The 22,306-nt window shown below is 42.8% G+C and overlaps 2 protein-coding genes across 3 annotated transcripts in view; one reads left to right on the forward strand and one right to left on the reverse strand.

The window, feature by feature from the left end:
* FAM65B (family with sequence similarity 65, member B) overlaps positions 1–10,520 on the forward strand; it is a 32,856-nt gene extending 22,336 nt beyond the window's left edge. For both annotated transcript variants that reach the window (XM_010024317.1, XM_010024316.1), the window contains 8 exons: positions 1–74; positions 1,852–1,987; positions 2,924–3,085; positions 4,084–4,242; positions 5,257–5,459; positions 6,937–7,020; positions 8,750–8,840; positions 10,074–10,520. In XM_010024317.1, the coding sequence (XP_010022619.1) occupies positions 1–74; positions 1,852–1,987; positions 2,924–3,085; positions 4,084–4,242; positions 5,257–5,459; positions 6,937–7,020; positions 8,750–8,840; positions 10,074–10,174 (1,010 nt within the window). In that variant the 3' untranslated portion in view covers positions 10,175–10,520. The remainder of the gene's footprint in view (positions 75–1,851; positions 1,988–2,923; positions 3,086–4,083; positions 4,243–5,256; positions 5,460–6,936; positions 7,021–8,749; positions 8,841–10,073) is intronic.
* A 6,514-nt stretch (positions 10,521–17,034) lies between these two features.
* On the reverse strand, positions 17,035–21,950 carry GMNN (geminin, DNA replication inhibitor). Its single transcript, XM_010024319.1, has 6 exons — positions 21,909–21,950; positions 20,024–20,122; positions 19,511–19,640; positions 18,752–18,834; positions 18,563–18,673; positions 17,035–17,238 (listed from the first exon to the last, which is right to left on the reverse strand). The coding sequence occupies exons 1-6, from the start codon at positions 21,948–21,950 to the stop codon at positions 17,035–17,037; spliced, it is 669 nt and encodes a 222-aa protein (XP_010022621.1).
* Positions 21,951–22,306: the final 356 nt, after the last annotated feature.

The raw sequence follows: 22,306 nt of genomic DNA on the forward strand, positions 1-22,306 counted from the left end.
CGCTGACCACGGGCAACGACAGCCTCGACATCACCATAGTTAAGCACCTGCAGTACTGCACGCAGCTCATTCAGGTACCAGCACAGCTCCTTTGGGAACAGGGGGGGGTGGGGGTGTCCTGCAGGCAGCGGTGTGTGCTGTGACATGGGGCACAAGCAGGACAGCAGGGCCAGTGCTGCTCCTGGGAGGTGGTGGGAGCACAGCGCTGGGACAGCAGCTGGGCAGGGCAGGAAGGTGACACCCTTCACACCCAACCAGCTGGAGAGGGTCTTTTTACAAGGACATGTAGTGATAGGACAAGAGGAATGGATTTAAACTGACAGAGGGGAGATTTAGATTAGATACTGGGAAGACGTTCTTCCCTGTGAGGGTGGTGAGGCGCTGGCACAGGTTGCCCAGAGAAGCTGTGGCTGCCCCATCCCTGGCAGTGTTCAAGGCCAGGTTGGACACAGGGGCTTGGATCATCCTGGTCTAGTGGAAGGTGTTTGGAACTAGATGATCTTAAGGCCCTTTCCAATCTGAACTGTTCTATGATTCTATGATCTTTAAGGTTCATTCCAACCCAAACCAGTCTAGGATTCTGTGATTTCCATCCTGGACTGTTTCAGAGCAGACCTGATGTGCAAACTACAGGGCACTTTGCATGTGCTGCTGTCCTGGGTTCAGCTGTAGCAGCCACGTAGCAGGTCCGATGGGCAGGGGCAGCAGATGACAGGGGCAGCCCCTGCTCTGGGTTACAAATGTCCACTGGCTTCACCAGGAGATCCTAACAAGGTAGGTCCCTGGTTAAGGCAGCCCATGTCTTCAGAGGTAAAACAGAAGCCTGTGGCCCCTCTGTTTAACACTGAGACAAGGCCTCGAGATTCAAGAGAGAAATGAATTTCTGCATGTGAGGTGGATTGTCTGCAACAGATGCAGTGAAGGCAGCACTTGACAGCCCCCTGACACATGGCAGACATCAAAATTGTCTGTTCATGCTCACAACTAACTAGCCCAACGTCTTAGAGGTGTTTTTTTCAGAGCCCAAGCACAGCAAATGTGATTTTAAACCTCCAGCAAGCAAAGGCATCAGGGGTTTCCTGCAAACCAAAACATACTGCAACTTCCTCTTTAGGATTATCTGTCTCTTCCATCTTAGATGTAATTAGCTTTATTTTCCCAAAGGCCCACTGAAGCAATAGAGAGCAAGCCAAATTCCATTACCTTTAGTGCTGAGCTGGACACTCTGCTGACTCACAAGTATGAGAAAAAGGCAGGGTTTTGGTTTAAATACAAGAGCACACAGTAAATATTCAGCTAAGGGAGGTGAGCTCGAGCTGTGACCACACATGGAGCAGATTGGATATGAACAATATTTATGTGGACTGCTGAAGAAAATGCAGATGTCAGCAGCAGGGAGAAAGCACCAGATTAATAAAGGCACCTGAGTAGTTGATCAGAGCTGAAATGGAGTGGAAAAAGAGCGACCTGTGGTGTGCCCCCAGGCAGGTGTGTCCTGAAAGCCCACAGCGTATATTATGTGAAAGTCAGACTAATATTCTTTTCTGGCTTTAAGGCTTATGATGGTGGATTCCTTTAGCTTTGCAGAGAGCATAAGTCAGAAATTACAATGCAAATGGGTGCTTGGATACTCAAGTGTGGATCTGGATGTAGATGTTAAAGATATAAGCAACAACACAAAGCAGCCAGGACCATAAAATATCCCAGAGAAAAATAACTTTTGAAGTTAAGGAGTTGCCATGGTTCCAAGGCAATGAATTTGCCGTTGCACTGCAGCTGCCAGATGGTTTAGAGTTGGTTTATTTTCTTCTGAGGTTGACTCCTTTTCCTCTCCCCATTTGTCTTCACCAGCAAATTGTGTTCTCCAGTAAAACACCTTTTGTGGCAAGAGACCTCCTGGATAAGCTGTCCAGGCAGATCCTCGTGATGGAGAATATTGCAGAGATCAGCACTGAGAACCTGGGAAACATCACCTCCCTTACTGATGGTAAGAGATAATTTAGGGGGTGTCCTGAAAAGGGTTGTTTGGGCATGCATGCCTGTTGAAATAAGCACTGTGCAGAGCTCACCATCACTGGAGGAGATGCCACAATAGTAAGGGCCAACTCATGACTTACCAGCAGTCACCATAGCAGGTCAGGGTCCTTGTTCTCTCTTCAGATCTGGTATCCAAAACTAGACAGTTGAGAAGAGAAAGGACTTCTTATCCTGTTTGTTGTGCAGAAGATGGACAGAGGTCCACCACCACTGTGATGGAGTGGGGATGCTGCCACCTCTGAAGAGCCAAAATCTTCCTCCTCCTCGCTTTCCTCTTTCCCAAGGAAAGGCAGGATCTGTCTTATAACTGTCAGACGCATAATACAACTTCTCAAAAATTTTATCCATCTTATTTTTAGTAATCTTTATGGAGAATGATTTAGTTATTTTTCTTGTTAATGCATCTATTTTAATACCTTGCAAGAGTTTGACAAAGACGTTGTTACTCACCCTAGTGAGCACTCTGGCATGACAGGTAAATACAACATGGGGTGTTTACTTTTTTTACCAGAAAATCGAGACAAGATTGAGTGACTTATCCAAGGCCACAAAGCAGTGCTGGGAAGGGACCAGTCTTGTGCAGACAGTTTGTGGCATTTCCCTAGTATGTTGTGGTATTTTAAAGGAAGAGACATCAATGCCCAGAACTGGATCAGGAGCAAATTTTCTCACATCGTACTATGGGTAACAGAAAAAAACATGTCACAAACTTGGGGTGAGCACATCATCATGCTCTGTGAAGGTAATGGCACAAGGAGACCTACCAAACAGTAACCGTCCATCAGGCTGGGCTGAGATTTCCTCTGCTTTTACCATCTTTTTCCTTCTGGAAGTTGATGCTTCCAGCATTGCTTTGTTTCATTGTTCATTTTGTCTTCTCCTCCAGCAATCCCAGAGTTCCACAAGAAGCTGTCATTGCTGGCTTTCTGGATGAAGTGTACTGGCCCTTCAGGAGTGTATCACACATCTGCAGACAAGATGATGAAGCAGTTGGATATCAATTTTGCCACCACTGTGAATGAGGAGTGTCCAGGACTTGCAGAAACAGGTACCAACCACTGCAGAAAAAAAACATGTCAGTTACCAAAATGGAGAACAGTTGTGTACTGGGCTTATTTGACCTTCATTGCTTTGTTTTCCAACCCCTTGGAGGTCTGTTTTGCCACAGCTCCAAGATACTATTTTACATCTAATGCTACAACTCTTGAAACAGTTTTGGCCCCAAATAGTCAGATCAGAATAGGAAAAAAAGGAAAAGAAAATACTGGTTTGATGTTTATGAGCTAATTGGAAAGTAAGTCTATTCCCAAGTACAGGGTGAAGTAGGAATCCTCACACATGATTTTATGTGTCTATATAATGCCCGTGCCCCCTCTACAGCGCACAGGGGATGAAATTCATACACAGTCAAGTGAGTTTATCTGAACACAGGCTCCTATTTGGCGTGGGATGTACCAAATCTCAAACTCCAGCTATACAGACTAGCTCTCTGTGGGACAGAACAGGGATGTGGGGGGACTTGCTCAGGAGCGAGCACCTGCACCGCAGATGCCTACCCAGAGCAGTGTTTTCCTTCCTGCTCTCTGCTACAGTTCTCACAGACAGTGCCTCAGAGTAGTTTTCTTCGTGCCACATGCTCACACAGGAACATAAAAACAAGCAAAGCCAAATCCTGCCTCTGTGCACATCTCAGTGAAGTACAGTGGCATCGCAGAGGTGTAATTGGCAGTGCATGTGGATATGTGTTTAGTGATTCGGGGTATCGTTTGGGTAGAAAGAACACTGTATTGATTGGATAGGAAGCTGCACTGGCCATCAGTAAACTGGCAGAGGTTCATCCTTGCAAAGACCTCCTCTAGAGATGAGAGCTAGGCAGGGAGAAGGTGTGTCTAGCTTGTAACCTAACCACAGCTGAGGTTAGAAACATCGGGAAGTATACGGTTTTGCAAATATGATTCCTTCTTTCTGGCTTTAAAGTAGACTGCAGCATTTTGCCAGCAGCTTTTTTACTCACTAATACCTCCCTTTGTCCGTGACTGCCTGCAGTCTTCAGGATCCTGGTGTCTCAGATCTTGGACCGAACGGAGCCTGTCCTCTACTCCAGCATGTCCTCTGAGATCATTACTGTCTTTCAGTATTACAACTATTTTGCCAGTCACAGTGTTAATGACCTTGGAAGCTACTTGCTGCAGCTCGCAAAAGAAGGTAGGCTATATAAATTCTGGTGGATAACAGGGGACTCCATTGGTGTCCTGAGTTCAGCACAAAACAGTTCAGCCTAGAGACTGATTTTACAAAAGAAGGGGGCAAAAGAGTCAAAGTGCCTTGGACAGTAAGTCCAAATGCACCTCAATGTAGATACACCCTCAGTAACTTCTATTTCCATATTCAAATGGGAAAAACTATGTTGAAAGAGTTAGTTTTCAGGAAATGGCTGATGGTGGTGGGCTGGGAGGTTTTCTGTGCCTGCAGTTTGGATGATGTTCCAGTCTTTCACTATCCTTAATGAAGAGACCTTCTGAAGTGCCGAGCAATTTCAGGAGCCAAGGTATCACAGCACCTCAGTGTTTGGCAGGCTCTGCCACCAAGAGCTGAAGAGCAGCAGATGCTTCATAGAGCATGCTACACTGCAATCCCTGGCGTGCCAAGTTTTCTTCTCTATTTGAGAGAGAGTTGGAGGAACCTCCAACTTTTTTGGTTGGAGCCTAGTTTTCACTATTATTTGAGCTTACTGGGGAGCTTTTACTCAAAAACCTGGAAGGAAAAAGGTATTTCAGCCCACCTCTAGAGCACAGTAGCCATGGCTCTTGGTGGCAGACATCAATCTGCCTGGGAAAAGCTCTCACAAAGATGCTTTGGAAGTCAGTACACTGACAAGGATGCTGGGTTTCACCTCTTACGGGGAGGATTTGCACATTCCAGCAGAAAGTGAGGATTTGACCTGTAGGCCCTTAGCTCAGAGTAGGTGTTAAGTGCTACAGTGCCCCACCTAGCCCATCTATTGGTCTCCTCCTTTGGCAGAACACCTGGGAAACCAGCCCAATTTACAGCCCAAACAATTCTCTCCCCATGCAGACACACCATAATGCTGCAATTGCTCAGATGGGGATTTTTTTGTGTCCTTTGTCTGCACAGTATAAATTGAGGATTGCTAGCAGGGAAATCCGAAATATTGAAAGGATAAAATAAATAACTAGGACCTTTCTCCTGCACTTCTAGCCTCTGTGGTTCAGGTGCTGCAGTCAGTGAAAGATGGAAAACTGCAGCAAAACGTGGCCAAAATAAACTCCAGTAACCTTCCACCACAGCAAGAAGTATTGAGAGCTTTGGCTTTACTCCTCAATGAAAATAAAAATGAAGTGAGTGAGACTGTGGCATCACTTCTGACAGCTACTGCAGAAAACAGGCACTTCAGGGAGAAGGTAAGTGGCAGAAAATCACCTGTCGCATGAGAGACCTGTATCATCATGACATTTTTTCTGCCTATGTGTCTCAAATGTCTACACATATAAAGTAATTGCTTCATACTTGATTTAAACTTACCCAGGGGGATTTCCCATCTAATTTTTCTGCAAATATGCAGGTCTGTTTCTGTCATTACGCCAGTCTGCTTCTACCTGTCATTACACTAAACAGGGACTAACCAAAACTGCAGGTGCTTACCGAGTGCTGTGCTCTCCAGCTATTTTCCACACTTCAGCATTTCTGCTGGCCTGTCTCAGACTTGGCTTCAGCCCAAAGCTTCAAGGCAACAGTTCCCAGCACCACCAACATGCAAAGATGTGGGTCTGGGATTTCTATATTTTTTTCCGAAAGAGGCACCTATAGGTCCTACTGCCATTTCTGGGAGGGATGGACTGCCTTGGGCAAACACACCTCAGCTGTGAGATCTATCACAGATATAAGGCAACAAGCAGGGCCAGGTTAAACACAAAAATTAAAGAGAGGGGAGAAGAAGAAGAAATTAAAGGTTGGCTTCTACCCTTTCATGGCAGACCTTTTCCAGCTGTCCTTCTTGTTCGCTGTCAGGAGAGAGTGAAATAATAGGCAATTGGAAGAGGAAAAGTGGTGGAAGGAAGGCAGAGAGAGGAGAAAAAGGATCTAACTCTTTGCTGCTCTTCTCCAGTCCCCTCTTTGCTTGCCCTCCCACTTTATCTTCCAATTTTGCAGCCTCTTGGTATCTCATACCATCCTTCTCCAACCCCAGCATCAAGGAGGCAGCATCTCGGATGAAATATAACTTCCCCCTGCAACAGGCGTGTGTAGGTGATACCTGGTTCACTGCCTGCAGGAAGAACCACAAGGTGCCTTGTGCGAGGGCATTATGCAGCCTTATGCTGCAGATGAATTCATTGTGCAGACGACTGCTGCTGACATTTGCTGCTCACACTGGTTTGTTTGCTTAGCAGTAGCTACTAATTTCTAGGGCCACACAATAAACTGGTTTAGCAGCTCATGCTAACCTTATAATAGAGATCTGCAGTCCCCCCTGGGGTCCATCCCAGAGTATTCATTACTATTCCTACATTAGAGAAACCATCTCAAGGGTTAGCTTTTGAGCTTTTTAGACTTGAAGACCCATTTAAAGCTCTTTGGCAACTTATGTGGAAAGGCTCTCAAGGATGCCAGGCTGTGCTTCTCGCTTAACATGAACTGTTCCTCACCAAAAGCTGGCCTGAGACAACTAAGCAATAATTAGTGGCCTGGCCTGTGTCTGCTGCAGGGAATTATCCCACCACATTATCTGTAGCAGGGCCTGTGCTTCTCCATCCCATGTGCTCACTGTCAGGGATGCAAGGCTGCAATCCCTCTCCCTTTAGCAAGGCAGCAATGCCTCCACACTCCTGCTCCATACAAGCACAGTCATTTTCATTGCTACTCTTCTTTATCTGTTTTCAGGCCTTGATTTATTACTGTGAAGCACTAACCCAGCCCAACCTCCAGCTGCAGAAAGCAGCTTGCTTGGCTTTAAGGTACCTGAAGGTAAGAAAGAGACAAGGAATTCACTGTGGCTTTACTTTAAAGAAAGTACATCTGAGAGGTACAAACAACAAAATAGGGACTGCAACAGCAGCAGCAGCAATAGAGTTTTTGTTTTGCATTGCTGCACTGCTTCTTTTTACAGATACCATACTGTTTGGGAATGCTTTAGAAGCAAAAACAGCCGGGCTCTGTGATGATGACAGAGTCTATCTTTTGCATATCTTTTCCTCCCTGTAATATTGACTTTAGGAAACTTACTTCCACATCACAGAGAAAAATAGTATTCATTCATAGAGTACTGACTGAGAGGGAAAAAAATCCTTTCCCAGGGTAAATTTAGCCATAATGCATGTGAGTTGCAGCAGTAGAAGAGAGAGAAAGGTCTCAGCTTACTTTGTGACAAATAACTGGTACATCTGAGCACTACAGCTTCAGCCAGCATCTGGTATAATTTCTGCGCTCCAGCCCATGACGGGAAGGAAAAACACACCTCTATTTGGGCTGTGTAGAGCCATGGGAAACAGCAGCCACCAAGCCTGTCTGGTACAGGGCACTGGGGCAAAAGGTGTTCCATGAGATAGACCTGCTGCAGGCTATTTCTTCCTCAAAGCTGTCCCATGGAGAAGACAACTCTAAAATGCAACATTATCTCAGCCAGAGCTCGTACCATCAAATACATAGTCCAATATTGTTTAAATATGAAATAAACCTGTTTTCTTTTAAACAAGATGCTAGCAGGCATCCCTGAGAGGCAATGTTGAGGGGCAGTACACCTCTGCTGCATGCAGGGCACAGTGGGGTTTTTGATCGCTCAGGAAAAGGTAGACCAGGAACAAGCAGTGGAACTGGAGCATCATTCATGAGCATTTGAGCTGCAATCACCAGTGTGCACCCAGTGCAGACTTGTCCTGAGTCAAGCACAGGTGAATTCATTGAAGATGGGGTGGTGAGATTTAATGGCTCTGGTGGCTAAGCCCTCATCAAAAGCATTGTAGACCAGACCCGTGTTCCCAAAGGCTCATACAGATACTGACTCTGTGGTTCAGTGCCTCTTCCATGTGTCATGCTGAGGCAGTACCTGCTATTCCTTTCACTCATATTGTGGTATGAAATAGCCTGTCAAAGCCTGACAGCTGCTCTTCCCAAAGGCGTGACATTTTTGTAGTCAAGAACACGATTATTGTTTGTTTTCTTCCCAAAATAACAGAGGCAAGGCAAAAATGTGGAAATATTGGTGAGTGCAGGTGTTGGTGAGGAGCCTGCAGTGAAGTGACTGGGCTGGCCAGCCAGCATGCCCCTGTAGGCACAGTTAGGCTGGTGAGAACAGCCTTCTCAGACCTACCACGTTTGATATGCTCAGTGTGAAACTCATTCCCTTGATCCTGTTTGTCTCCCTGACATTACCTTTACCTTGGTACTTGTTGGCCTTGTCCCATGGCCCATCACCCAACCTACAGTCAGAAGTAGTAGGCATAGCTGGTCAGCCAGATTTGTACATGTAGCACACAGGGTAGGAAATTCAGGGAGGGCCTGCACTGACAGCAGAAAATATGCCTTCTCCGAGATGTTCCCCCACCAGGGAAATCCCATTCCTCATGTCTTCAGCAAAGGCCCTTCCCTTGAAGTAGGAAGGGCAATGCAGAGGATGGTCACTATTTCCATGCAAGGTTGTGAAATAAAACCACAGTGTGCTCTGTGTTGCTAACGTGGTTCTTTTTGCACTTCCCAGGCTACTGAGAGTATTAAAATGCTGGTCACACTCTGTCAGTCTGACAATGAAGAGATCAGAAAAGTGGCATCCGAAACGCTGCTCGCCCTTGGTGAGTTGCCTGTTTTAGAGCGGTATTTTCTTTTTTGACAAAGCAGTATGTAAGACACCTAAGTAAGTTATGCAAGCATAAGACGCTAAATTGAAACAAAGCTTTACCTAGAGAATAGAACGGGTTAGAAAGTATATATTCTTAAATATCATTCATTTTGAAAATCATGAAAATGAGCCAGAAAGAGAGATTGAATTGTGTGAGCCTGGAGGGTGAAGTAGAAAACGAAAAGCAGCAAAGGAGAAGTTGACAAACGGAAATAATTCATAATGAATTGTAACTCAGGCACCTTGCAGTGATCCTCATTTGTCCCTGGGACAGCAGATATCCTGTTCATTAAACTGTAATCTAGCCGCATAGCAGTGTGTGACTGCAAGCGTGGCTGCACAGTTTCAGGGCACCCGTACTGAAACCAGTACAGTTTCAGGGCAGTAGAGGAAAGTTGTATTTTAATGGCCTTTACATCAGGCATGAATTTCTACTCCATGAGTGTGTGTGTCCATCTGTGATTTTAGGTATGCAAACTCTTCAAATATACTCTCTTCCATTCACCAGTTCAACAGGAATTCACTCTGCTGTTGGACGTGTCATTGCTCATGTATAGAACAACTAGTGCAGGGACACTTCTGAAATCTCTGGGAGATCTCTAGACAACACAGAGAGAGCATTTTGGTTCAACACACTAGGCTCGATCCTATCTTGAAGTGCACAGACATGACCTAAGAGAAAATGGCTTGAGACGCACAAATAGTTAAATTTAGCAAATAGACTGCTTCTTGGTTTTCAGTGGTGTAAGTAAGTGAAGAAGTGGCTAGACTCATTTATTTAAAGTGCCAGGAACTGGGCAAGCTTTATACTGTCCAAAGTAGAAGCAGATAAATATCATCTGCCTCAAGTCTATCAGAGCTTCAGCTGAGACCTTGACAAGCATCACAGGTCATTTAGTAAGCCAAGGGTACAGATACTGTAATCTAATCATACAAGCCACATCTGCTTCTGCTTTGCTCTCGATAAACCCAGCAAATCAGGTGACAAAATAAAACATAATAATTCAAATATTCAGAGAATGCTTAACTTTTCCATGTAATTTCTGAAGTTGCCTTCAGCAAGAGGAATTTTAAGGGGAAGAAGTTAGTGGCAGAGCGGTACTTTCTAACAGTGGAGAATCCAGTGTTTAAAATGTTGTAGGGCAATGACATAATACATTATTGTGCTTCAATATTTTGCATCCAGGTGAAGATGGGAGACTGGCATATGAACAGCTGGACAAATTTCCCCGGGAATTTGTTAGAGTTGGAAGCCGCCGTGGAACCGAAACTGCCACAGCTTTTTAGGTGGAAAAGCACCTGCCTACACGTAACAGGCATTAAAGTAGGATGAGGCTGCACTCCAGTGTGGGGAGCAGAAGAAGACTTTGAAGAATTCTATGAGAATGTCCTCAAATGTAGCAATTTACAGACCTCTTAAGGAAAAGCAACATCTAAAATCCAGCTTAAGGGTTCCTATTGGCTCCTCTTTGCAGCTCATGATGGAACAGCTGGATGCTGAGGAAGGACACCTTCCTGACCGATCGATAACATATGATGTAATTGCAGTTATTCAGCCTCAACAAACTTCTGTGAGTTTTTAGAATTTGGCATCTTCATCTGTTTTACTGTTACATTTACTTCCTTGAAGTTGTCGTGAAAGCTTGCGATGTGCGATACTGTATCTAAGACGGACAAGTCGGAGGGCACCTGGACAGGACCGCAAAGAAGCCTTCTCTTGGTGTCCCCACCAGCACCACACGGCTTTCTCAGTAATGGAATACAGAGCAAGTTTCTTCAAGTTTTGCCTCCAGAAACAGCAGGATGTAAACCCTGGGAGGTGCCACTTTGGTGACTCATTTTAAAATGCCTCCACTGGTCTTTTATTTCCTTTCTCTTGCCCTCCAGCAACAAGCCATCATTAACGTAGAGATTTGTGAGAGGGATCAATCACATAGGTTTCTGAAAACTAAATGAAAAGGTAAAGTGCATTTATTTATTCCAGGAAGGAGTGAATACAGCTAATTGTGTGAGTCCTCAAAGCCATTTGGTCCTGTAAGTCACAGGCAGGCTTGGATTTCATTCACTCTAATTAGTGGATCATAGCTTTCTATAGTCATTTCAATACAAAGAACTAGAACAAGTGGGCCTCGGAGGCAGTAATAAACAGAGGGTGAAGTGAATGTGTTCCCCCCCCCTCCCTGCTGCAAGGATGAAAGACAGCGAGTGCTTCAAACTGTTGATTGTGAGCCTTAAGTTAACAGAGGAGGTGAATAGAATTTAACAGAAGAGTGTTCCTGTACTGTGTTCATTATGCATGAAATGCTATTTAGATGTCAACTGAAGTATCCAAATTTGCATAGGCTACATAGAAAAGATTGCAAACAGTTCACATCAAAAGGAAGCCTTGTGCGCCAAACACTTGGCAGGCAGGGGCCCTTTTGTTTGGGTTTTTTTTTTACTGTGAATGTTACAACAATGTACATATCTGTATATTTATAAATATATATTCTTCCTTTAATTAAAAAAGTACATTTTGTACAGTTCAAAATGCTTGTTTACTGAGGAATATAGACTCTTTTTGCAGAAGGTGAAATAACCATGTTATGGTTTTTATACCACACCTCTCCCATCAGCTGAATTCTTCCACGGTGTCCTTTTGTACTGACTTCTGCTTCTTTTTTTTTTTTTATTAATTATTCTTTTTTTTTTCCTTTTAGTTTTGTGGCATTTGTACTCACCATATTTCCTATCACATTTAAGTTATAATAAAGATTATTTTTTAATTACTAAGCACATCAGTCCGTATGTATAGTCCCTCTTTCAATCAGCAGCCCTTCTTCTGTGAGGCTCATACAACCTTCAAACATGCGAGTCAGCTCCCAGTATCATAGGTGGCTCTTACATCCACTGCTTGCAGCTGGATTTGGGGAGACCTGTTAGGTTAAAACTTTCCAACAATCTCAGTTTAGCTAAATTATATGAAGTCACCGCTGATTTCATATAGTATACAAATAATTAGTGTTTCATAGCCACAATGCCACCAGTTGTAGGTGCTACGTCCTGAACTGTCACTTTGGAAGGTGCTGGGCTCACTTTCAAACAAGCACTAGTAGCCTACATTTCTAGCAAGTCCAGTTTAAAGCAAACCAGCTTTGTGTGTCATTCAAGATAATCAAGAAAGGCTTCAAGAGGTGGAAAATATGCTGAAGAGGCTCCAGGACTGTTACCAGACTTCCGCCCACTACTTCTTCCCTTCTGTGAAGACAAACTCTTCTCAGAGAGAGGACACTCCTTTTTCTCTTACAGACATTGAGGCTCATGGCACAGACCTAGGGCATGAAGGGCCTATTGAGCAGAGCCAAAGCTGAAGAGAGCACAGAGCTGCTCACACGTACATGTACCATGCCAAATGGAGCTTATAGCTACGTTCACCTCAATGTAGTTTAAATGCACCTTCTGAGAAGTCCATTAACCTAAAACTGATCTGCTACACCATTACAGCCATTAAAAAACATGCACACAGCTCACACATACCAGGCAGGAGCAAATCCTGCTGTCAGTAAAGTCAGTGAAGAAATTCACAGGAATTTTAGTGGGAGTGGTTAGACCAAATTCAGTTCCTGTTGTGCTGAGACTGACAAGCTTGAACCTGGGATTATAGATGTACAGAGGCTAAATTTCACTTTGAGTGTTAATACTGTTTTAGAAAGCTAACAAAGAATCATGTTCTAACGTGATTCATGACAACATATAAAATCACACTCTCAGTTTAAGAACAAAACCAAACAATATCCCCATGACCTCAGGGTAACAAACACTTGAAGAAGTGAACAAACCTGAAAACTTCCAAAACCAGAAGGCAAATAAAAAGGAACAAGCACTATATCTGTCTCATAATTTACATGTTTTTATGTTTGCAGAGCTGCCCTTTCCTACCACATTAATGGAAGACCTCTCCTTTGTAGAACAGGAAAACACAGACATGTAGAGGTGAATGTAGCAAGCAGGATGGTTACTAATGAGCAAAGAATGAACCAGCAGGCAGTAATTGTAAGTTACACCTTCCACTACACCAGGTTGTTCAAAGCCCCATCCCTGGCACCCTTCAAGGCCAGGTTGGAGGGCACTTTCAGCAACCTGGTCTAGTGGAAGGTGTCCCTGCCCATGGCAGATGGGTTGGAATTACACCTTTAAGGTCCCTTCCAACCCAAGCCATTCTATGACTCTACGACAAAACCTCTTTCTCAGGGCTGCAGCAGGTTGACTAGAACAAATTTAAAGGTCTGGGCTGCCACAGAAAAGTACTTTAGGAAAAGTTCCTGCACCAAAGTAACTCGGCAGCAGTGCATACTGAGGAGACAGGGAGCTCGTCGGGAAAAGTACACTGGGACAAGGGGGTTGTCTGGTGTTTTTGTGGGTGGCTTATTCTCACCTCATGCTTTTCATGAACTATGGTGGTTTTCACTATCCCTGCCATGCTGCTGTTGTCTCTCTGCTTTCTGCCTGGTAGATATAAACTCATAGTGCCTCTATATTACTCTAGCTACAGCCGCAGCGTAAGTTGGGCTGCCCAGAGTTTCATGCTACTATTAAGACTCCTCCTGCCCCAGTATACCTTCAGAAAAAGCATCTACTATAGCTTTATCCTATACTGCAGTCTGTTATATCCAGGTTATCGCTGACTTTAAGCATTCAAAATTAGGAGTCAATACGACTGCCAGACTACGTATCTTACATACGGACTCCTGCTTTGCTGATTTGCAATGGAATTATCCCAGTGATAGGATCGATAGCACCCCCTCCAAATGGCTGCGGTGTCCCTGACAGCATGACAGAGCTATGGTCATACCCAAGGGTTTAACCTTGAACACAACCAGTCACATTTCATTTCAGGTGGCAGATCCGCAGAAAACCAAACTTTCTCATGACACCATTAGCACTTGCTGAACTACTTTGTGTTATTACAAGACTGGAAAGAGGAACTAACAATACACAGTGAACATTTTCAGCTGAAGAAAATTACACCAATGCAATTCGGTCTCAACAACACCAGGAACATACGGCCTTGGCAGATTCGCAAACCACCTGCTCGAAATCTCAAAACCAGTTCTGAGAACAACCTCAGACAGCCCGTAAGGAAAAGTAAATGACTATGAATCATGCTTCCTCACAAAAACTTGATGACCAACTTCACTACTTATGCAAAGGCTGCAACACATGACAACACTGTGGGCCCCCACATAAGCAACACAATGCCAACCACCAGTGAGTTTCAGTTGTTCAGTCAAGTAGTTATTACAGTCCAATTCACTTCTCCATGCATTGTGTTAAGTACAATGGATGTTTACACCAAATTGTTATTTTTTGCTAAACCAATTAAAAGTCTTTCCTCTCACAAACCATCCACCACGCAGTTTGCTTGTCCCTGCACAGCAGCTCCCTCTTCAAACAGCTGCCACCTGCAAATGGCCCATCTCCCCACACTTCAGCCTTACATAGCTGAAATCGTCCTGCTGGGGCACATGTTTTATGGGAGAAGTGCTGGGAAGCTGCAGGTGCATCCCACTTCTCAGCAGCCGTTGGATAACTCAGGGAAAGACAAGACTGCGGCCACAGTCCCTGCACTGAAAAGAAGTCAGCATGCTGGTCAAGCTGGTGCACAAAAGCATTTGACTTCTTGGAAAGAATTACATTCTGCAGTTAGGTTCCAGAAGTAGTAATTTTATTCTGCTCAACAGAATGTTCTCTGTAATTTAGCTGGATATGGAATTTCTTTGTCTTCAGTGATGCTGATTTTCAGCTGTTACAGAGCTATGTTTCAGTGGTAAATGAATTCCCCTACATAATTAAACAAAGATAAAAGGTCAGATGGTTGTAAAAGATCTAATTACATGAATTTCTGTATAATTACTACACATTTGAGAAGCCTTTCACATCTGCATACAAAGTTCCAAGATTATGTAACACCATTCTACTGCATGCACGCTCCAAAGAAAACTCCTGGGAATTTTCAGAACAGTAAAAGAAACTTGCTCCTTTTTGAACATTTTTAAGCAGTGATTAATGCAACATTATAAACCTTCTGACCACACTTTCATACATTAACACTTCTGATATAAAAGGCCTAGGGAGATTGTTCAACCAAGGTGCAAAACATCAACAATGGACATTGAGTATGTACACGGGTTTTATTTCTATGCCACACTCAAGCTTTCACACTCAGTTTTGCCCTGCACCACCTTTTTTTCAGGAGTTGATATAGCAAACTATTCCCAGAGTTCAAATTAATAAAACCATAATAGCCTGGTTTGAAGAGTTTAGGTGCAAGTGTATGCATTACTACTTGGCACATGTCTTTCTGATGTAAAGAGTTTTTCCATTACAGGTGGGCCAAATACTGCAATATATCCATCAGGCTATAAGGAAAACTTGTATGATTCATTTTGGACACAATCCATCTCAAGAGAAGAAGGGATCCAGCTACTCAGGGGACTGTCTTGTCTTTTATTTAAATAAAGAGAAATCAAGAAAAAAACCCACAAGATTTAAGTCTAATAAGCATTTCTCTTGCTCACCTTCATGTTTTACACATTTCCTTATTTACTATTGTTGAAGAACTGCTGACATTAAGATTGCTTAGAAACTGAGATAGGAGATGCTTGTCACTTCACAGCATTATCCATTTCTTTTGAACAGAAAACAAAGGTCACTCTACAAAGCAGTTATCCAGTCCAGCATCCAGCTGTTTTCTCTTAAAAACAGTGTAAGTTGCAGGACACCCCTTTGTCACCATTTCTGCACTGTAATGGAAAGGATTACATCTAAGCATGCTCTAGAGTACAAACGGGATTGTTTAATCCTTTGTTTACAGAGTTCCCAGGAAAACACAATGCCTCATGTTGTGGCTACCAGATTCAAGGTGAAATGGAAGGCAGAGAGAGTATTACTTCCTATAATGGTTGACACTCCCCAAATGTCACAACTGATTTCAGTTGTGAAACATCTATTAAGTTACTGACAGATGCAGCAAGAGAGTAAGACATGGAAGGAATCTAAAGGCACACATCCAATAACTCCACAGATGTTTTCATGCATACCCTGAAGCACCCATTTTCACAAGGCCTGATGGCTCATAAACAAGAATCTCTCCAAGTATCTTCTCTGCCTCCCGGAAGCCACTCAATTTTAAGATCTTCACTACCTATTGCAATGGCAGCCACTTCTTAAAGCCCTTTAAGACCTTGTTACAGAGCTCCTGAGTTCATTCAGGACTGGAAAACTGTATTTACTCTTTCTCCCTCAGTACTTTCAACTGCAAGCATTTTTCACCTCATATGAATGCCAGATAGAGGTGCTCAAAGTTCCCAACTCTTTTTGTTCCTGTAAACCCTTCAGAACATTACTATCTTGGTAAAAAGGTGCTTCATCTCTTGGTAAATACCAGAGCAGTACTTTGACAGACATTGAGTTTCCATTCAGAATAGCTCTGAAGTGCAAGCAGCTGCTTTGTCTCCATATAATTTTTAGTACAGCTGCTATTAGGAGCAAGAACACCCCATCTTTTCTTCACAAGCCAATAAATGCATTTCTGAAAGACACTTTCTACTTAAGCTCTGATCTACACATCTTGGAAGAGGCTCTCTTAAAAGACAGAGGCAATTATTTAAAAACCCAAAAAGCATAAATCTGGACTCTTTATTACCCATTTTTGGCCTTCTGAAGCCTCACCGACAGCACAGAAACCATTTTGCTTTCTCTATCCATCGAAACCATTCTATTCTCCAGAATTCTGGAAGCCTGAGTTAAAAGCTGCCCAAGCACCTACAGCAGTCACAACTGACTTAAATCTAGAACTAGCAATTTCCCATTCAAATAAGAGGCTGTTTTAATAATGCAAAGGTTTATTTATCAACTTTCATGTACCATGTCAGACCAACTGATATTTACACAATTTGAAACATACAGTATTTGCATTTTATACAAGCAACTAAGCACAGCCCGCAGTAATTTTCGGATGCAGTATCCACACGCTCCCACTGCACATAATTCCAGTTAAAACCAACATCTGTAATGCTTCCACAAGAGTTTCTATACCTGAGAAGTTTCAGTATATCAAGAGGAAGTCTGCAATTAAAAGCCACATACATAAGCCTATTTAAAGGTTGTCATTCATGTTGCAAATTATTTGTTTCCTTTGAAGCAAGACCTGATATACTCCCCCGTAAGCCACATGAAACTTGTGATGGTCCTTCTTCAGAAGCACTGTCTGCATCATCTGCACAGTTCAGCTCCTCATTTTCCTGTTTGGATTTCTCTAGAGCCAGACTATCCAGTGCCTCAAGATTGTCAGGTGCTTGCCCAGTTAGCCTCTAGGAAGAAAAAGAAACCAGGAGACAGCAAATATAGTGCTCTTTCTACTTAACAGCCAGCGAAATAAGAATGTGCATATTAAATTAAGCAAACTAATTATCTTCATTTGGCGATCGTTGATGTAATTAAAACATTCCTCAGTCACAAAAATCTTAAGACACTCTAGTTTAACTCGAATTGCTACCTCTAACTCACAGAGCACATCTGCTGCTTTGCTGACTGTTAGGTCTTCCTTAGGTTCTTCACAGCAGGACAGGTTTTATGCTATGCAACCTAAAATACGGGAAACAGCTTCCCAAGTTAAGTATTCCCATAGTACTAGAGAGGTTTAATTTTAGAAGAGTTACTATATAGCAGACAAGGCTCAGTTTTTAATCAGATAATGAAGCTACATTAAGTCTAGATGAACTAGAAGTCCCAGCAGTTTCTAGCACTTGCTGATCAAATTAAGAGTTCCTTATCTAACCTTATCTAAGGAAGAAAAACAGGCTGCTCTTGAGGATTCTGGTTGTTTGATGTATCACTTAAGGCTCATTAAAACCTCAGAAGTTAGCAGCTAACAACTAATAGGTGAACCACTGAGGACCTGCAGAGAAGTTCCCAAGTATATTAGTTCTTCCACCTAGCTGATAATTTTAGCATCAAGGTTCCATGGCTATATATTTATTACAGCTTCAGAGGCTGTTACAAACAATCTACTCCTGGTAGAGGAGTCATGGAATCAATGACACAGCTGCCTGTCCCCAAGGACTTCTCAGAGGAAATTGTTCTGAAATTTACAAGTTTATAAACACTACAGACTTCATGCATTACACCTTTCTTGGTCCACAAAACTGGCAATTCCTCAGTGAAACCTTGACTTTAAGAAGCATAGGTGCTCCCTTCTCCTCCCCCTCTTGCTGGTCCTCCTCATGTGTCCCTGTTCCAAGTTTAGTTCCCCAAAGGGCACAGCCACTACAAACACTTAGCCTCACACAGCCTATTAAGCATTTGAATTCAAGTCATCTTGAAGTGAAAAAGAACCCTTCCTTCCCTTGCCACCATCTCTAACATGCAAAGCCTGTGCTAAGATAATAGGTTGAATCTTCCCTTCAGGAAAAGATTGCTCTTAGTACTTTCTTGTTACCCCTGTGGGTTCCAAGGTGGGAAAAATCATCCCCTTAAAGATGCTCTATGTCTCTGGATCAGAGCAATCCTGCAGGAAACAGGTGAGTAATTTAAAAGTGAGTGTTCTGGGAGCACACAAAACAGAAGTCATGGCTTCACTAAGTGTCTTCACTGGTTTCTCATTTTCATTCTACAATTGAATATTCCTTTAAGTACCTCAATCATGCTGGTCATATAATGCACATGTTCTGCGAGGGACATCAGCTCTTCATTTTCCTCTTTTAGGCGGGCAATTTCACCATCTTTCTGCTCAATTTCTTTGTGCAACTGAGTTTAAATAACAAAATGTTAACACAGGAAGACAACAGCTAGTAGTAAGGAAGCTAGTTGTCTTTCACTAGCTACCTTTTCATTTTCTTGAAGCACTTCATACAGAGCCTTTCTCCTTTCTTCAGCCACTTCTTTCCAATACTGAGGTGAAGGACTTCCTGAAGAAAGAAACTACAGTGAGCCTGTGCTAAGACTGAGTTCTTGGGATCACTTTAAGATACCTCATTTGTATACAAGTATTCTATAAACTGTGATAGTAACAGCTCATTCCATATATTATTTTCCCAGAGATTAGCTGTAAGTTTACAACTACAGATGTAAGCTTACATAAAGGAGAGAGCCTACAATGTATTAATAGCTATACAGATGGTCACATTTGCAGATGTCAGTCTTAACTTGTACTTTGTAGAAGACAAGTCTTATTCACAAGTCACTGTCCATATTGGACTCAATGCTTCTGAGAAACTGCACACAAAGCACACTATGCCAGAATAGGCTTTCACCTACACTCAGTCACTTGAAAGCTCATAGGCAAGCCAAAGTAACAAGCTACACAACTTCTTAACACTGCTGCACACAACATTTCTCAGCTACTGGCAACCAAACTCATTCTTAAACATTGGATGTCTATACTGTATTTACCACTGTATAGAGAATAAGTATCATTAATTCCTGCTAGGCATTACCAAAAAAAAAAAAAAACCCACCAAAAAAACCCACCAAAACCAGTACAAAGCCCTTATCTAACTGATAAAGCAACAGTGTTTCGAGTTATATTCTAATAGGAGCATCACGTTTTAAATGCAAGAGAACACTTCAGGAATTACTACATACCTTTTATCATGAGATCTACAGCTTCAACAGCATCATTAGTATTCTCATTTTCTTGCTCCTTTGCCACAGACACCTCAGCCTTACAAGTCTTCGAGGTTAACTTGCACTTCCTTTTGACTGAATATTTCTTCTGCATAGAACACAGGCAGGTTTAACTTCACAGCAATGTTTCAGCTTTCTTAAAAAAGCCAAAGACTTGTAAATCTGCTCACTGATGACTGCAAATAAGTCTTCATAAGCCCTGCTTTCTTCACATTATAGTTCTAGTTTACAGACATCTTCCTTGATACCCATAGGTTTAATGAAAGAAAAATATCAAACATTTTTCTGAAGTACTCAGAAATTGCTAGTTTTTAATATTGTTTATCACTAAAATAATAGTAAGCTTAAGCTGTGTCACACTTATTAGCAGATTATGTTTTTCAAATATATTGGTTTTCAGTTAAAAGCTCAAAAGCATTTCACTATGAGTAGAAATAATTACACATCTACAAGTTATCTTTTCATTTATACCTCATTACGTCTGCCAACCAGGCAACCTGTTGCTGAAGGCTGAATCATTTTAAGAGTCCGTCTTGGGGCAGCACTGCATGTGGTGTCTGTGAGGTACTTCTAGAAAGACAAATACAGCTTCAGACACTTGCCACTTGTCTTTCCATAAACTAACACTTCTGAATTTGTCATGTTTCTACTAACGTAACACACGGCTCAACTTTTCAAAAGAAAAAGATGATACCCTAGCCAGTGTTAAGGCTTGTGTAAAGGAGAGCTAGTTATTTGTAGCCAAAATGGATCTTAATCACATGGAGCTATGCTCAGTCCCTGTTCTGGGAAAACCTCTTCGTGAAGAAACCTGAACAGGTCTTACAGCAGGAATATCCTGACTGGATTTCACAGCCAGTTACAATGCAGTGACACACAAACTTTAGCTGAAGCTCTCAAAGTTGTATGGCAACAGCAGGCTTATACTTTGGGGGACACATACAAAAGTGACTGCAATCACAAGTTTATGTGGCAAAGTCACACATATTTCAGGCAGCATCTGTTTTTATTACCTGTGAACACACCCTCAAGTGGTGTTCATTTAAATAGATGTGTTGCTTGATTATCCATTAAAAGGGATCTAAACCTTCCTTGCTTCAATCCAGACAGGCTGTTTTATATAAACAGTATGTTTATCACCTTTCCTGTCATGCATAAATACCTGTTTCCTGCATTAAAACCTTCTGATTGGGTTGGTTAACTGCCACCATGGGATAGCAAACAATGGCAGACAACCAAGCAAGAACAGCCAGAGTACAATGCCACACCAGCGTGAGAAAGTTCCCGATTCACTCTGTACTTCAGATGACAAGAGCTCACCTTTCCCACGGTAGATTCTGCCACCAATTACCCTGCTGTTGAACTAAAGGACAAACATTAACTGCTGTGGGAACAAGAATCACAGTGTGTCAGACACCGCTTGCTGCTATTGAAGGTTAAAGTTAAGCATACTCTGCCAAGAAATTATTAACTAATACTTGAGTTAACCCACTGAAAGCACAAAAAGCTACAGAGGAATTTATACCCTAGAGTTACCATAGGCCAAGATTACCATGTGTATAAGTCAGACTCTCAATTGGCGATTTTCATTAATACCCTAAGTTTTCACTACAATAACTCTCTCCTCACAATAGAAGGCTACCAGCCTCTATTTGTATGTGTACTATTCCAATTAGGGCCCACATTAAAAGGTTTAACAAAGGAACACTGTAACAAGATGGGAATAGGGATAAACTTTAGTAGCTTCCTATAGGTCACCTCTTAAAAATCTACATCACTTAAGTGTTTCCACTAATTCCACAGCAACCATAGTTCATGAGGGTGACTTTAGAAACAGAATTGCCTGCATGAGTACTTCAGTTAAAGCATGCTCAAGCCAAAGAGATTTAACTCTTTATCCCTATTAATGGACAGACTACAAAACCCACTCCATAAGCCTTTAGCAGCCAGACTGATTCAGTAACCAGATTAGGGCAGATAGCCAGCACCTAAAAAACAAAGTCACATGGAAGACAGCAGGCTCAGTGTTGAGGTAAAAAAGATCTGACGAGAAGTAAGAAAAAAGTAGTCATAACTTCATATGCCCAGGCAAGACAGTGTTCCCAGGCCACAGCCTGCCAGGAGGATACCCAAGCCAAGGGGACATAAGCCAAGGCGGAAGCACATTACAACAGATCCCCTTGTATTCCTTTCAGTGGATATGGAACACATGTCAGAGGGACCATTTCCCATAGAATTGCCTACAAACCTCGAAACAAATTCTGTGTTTGAGATACCCTTGATAACCTTAATCTTTCATTTTCCATCCCTTATCTGCTTATCCCATGTCCTAGCTTCAAGACTTTAAAGCCTATACCTGCAAAGGTCCCGGTTTTTCTGCGTTCTGTTTCTCTTTCATTTTGGGATTCGTAGGATCGCTGAAAAAAAAAGTAAAAATTAGTAACACTCAGCTGCAACGGAAGCTCGGGGGCACTAGTTACAGAATACTACCGCTTCCGTTCATCGACTTTCATGGCAGCACTAAAATTCAGTCATGAATCGAGCGGCTCTCCCAGAGCCCTCGGAGCCGCTCTCGGGGTTCCTCCCCGAGACAGGCACTGGAAACGCGAAACCCGAGGACACACCCCGCGTCGCTGACACCGCAGCCCACCACACACCACAGCAGCCCACCACAGACCACAGTCCCGCTCCCCCTTCCTACAGACACTGGGTGCGAAGGGGTGCCACAGCCGCACACCCAACATGGCGGAGGGG

This window comes from Nestor notabilis, unplaced genomic scaffold (assembly GCF_000696875.1).
Source record: "Nestor notabilis isolate BGI_N333 unplaced genomic scaffold, ASM69687v1 scaffold1321, whole genome shotgun sequence".
Taxonomy (NCBI): Eukaryota; Metazoa; Chordata; class Aves; order Psittaciformes; family Psittacidae; genus Nestor; species Nestor notabilis.

Coding starts and splice junctions, on each gene's coding strand:
- GMNN (XM_010024319.1), bottom strand. CDS start 21,950: ATGAAAGAGAAACAGAACGCAGAAAAACCGGGACCTTTGCAG. Junction 20,123..21,908: donor AAAAACCGGGACCTTTGCAG/GTATAGGCTTTA, acceptor TTGTCTTTCTAG/AAGTACCTCACAGACACCAC. Junction 18,674..18,751: donor TGCTTCAAGAAAATGAAAAG/GTAGCTAGTGAA, acceptor ATTTAAACTCAG/TTGCACAAAGAAATTGAGCA.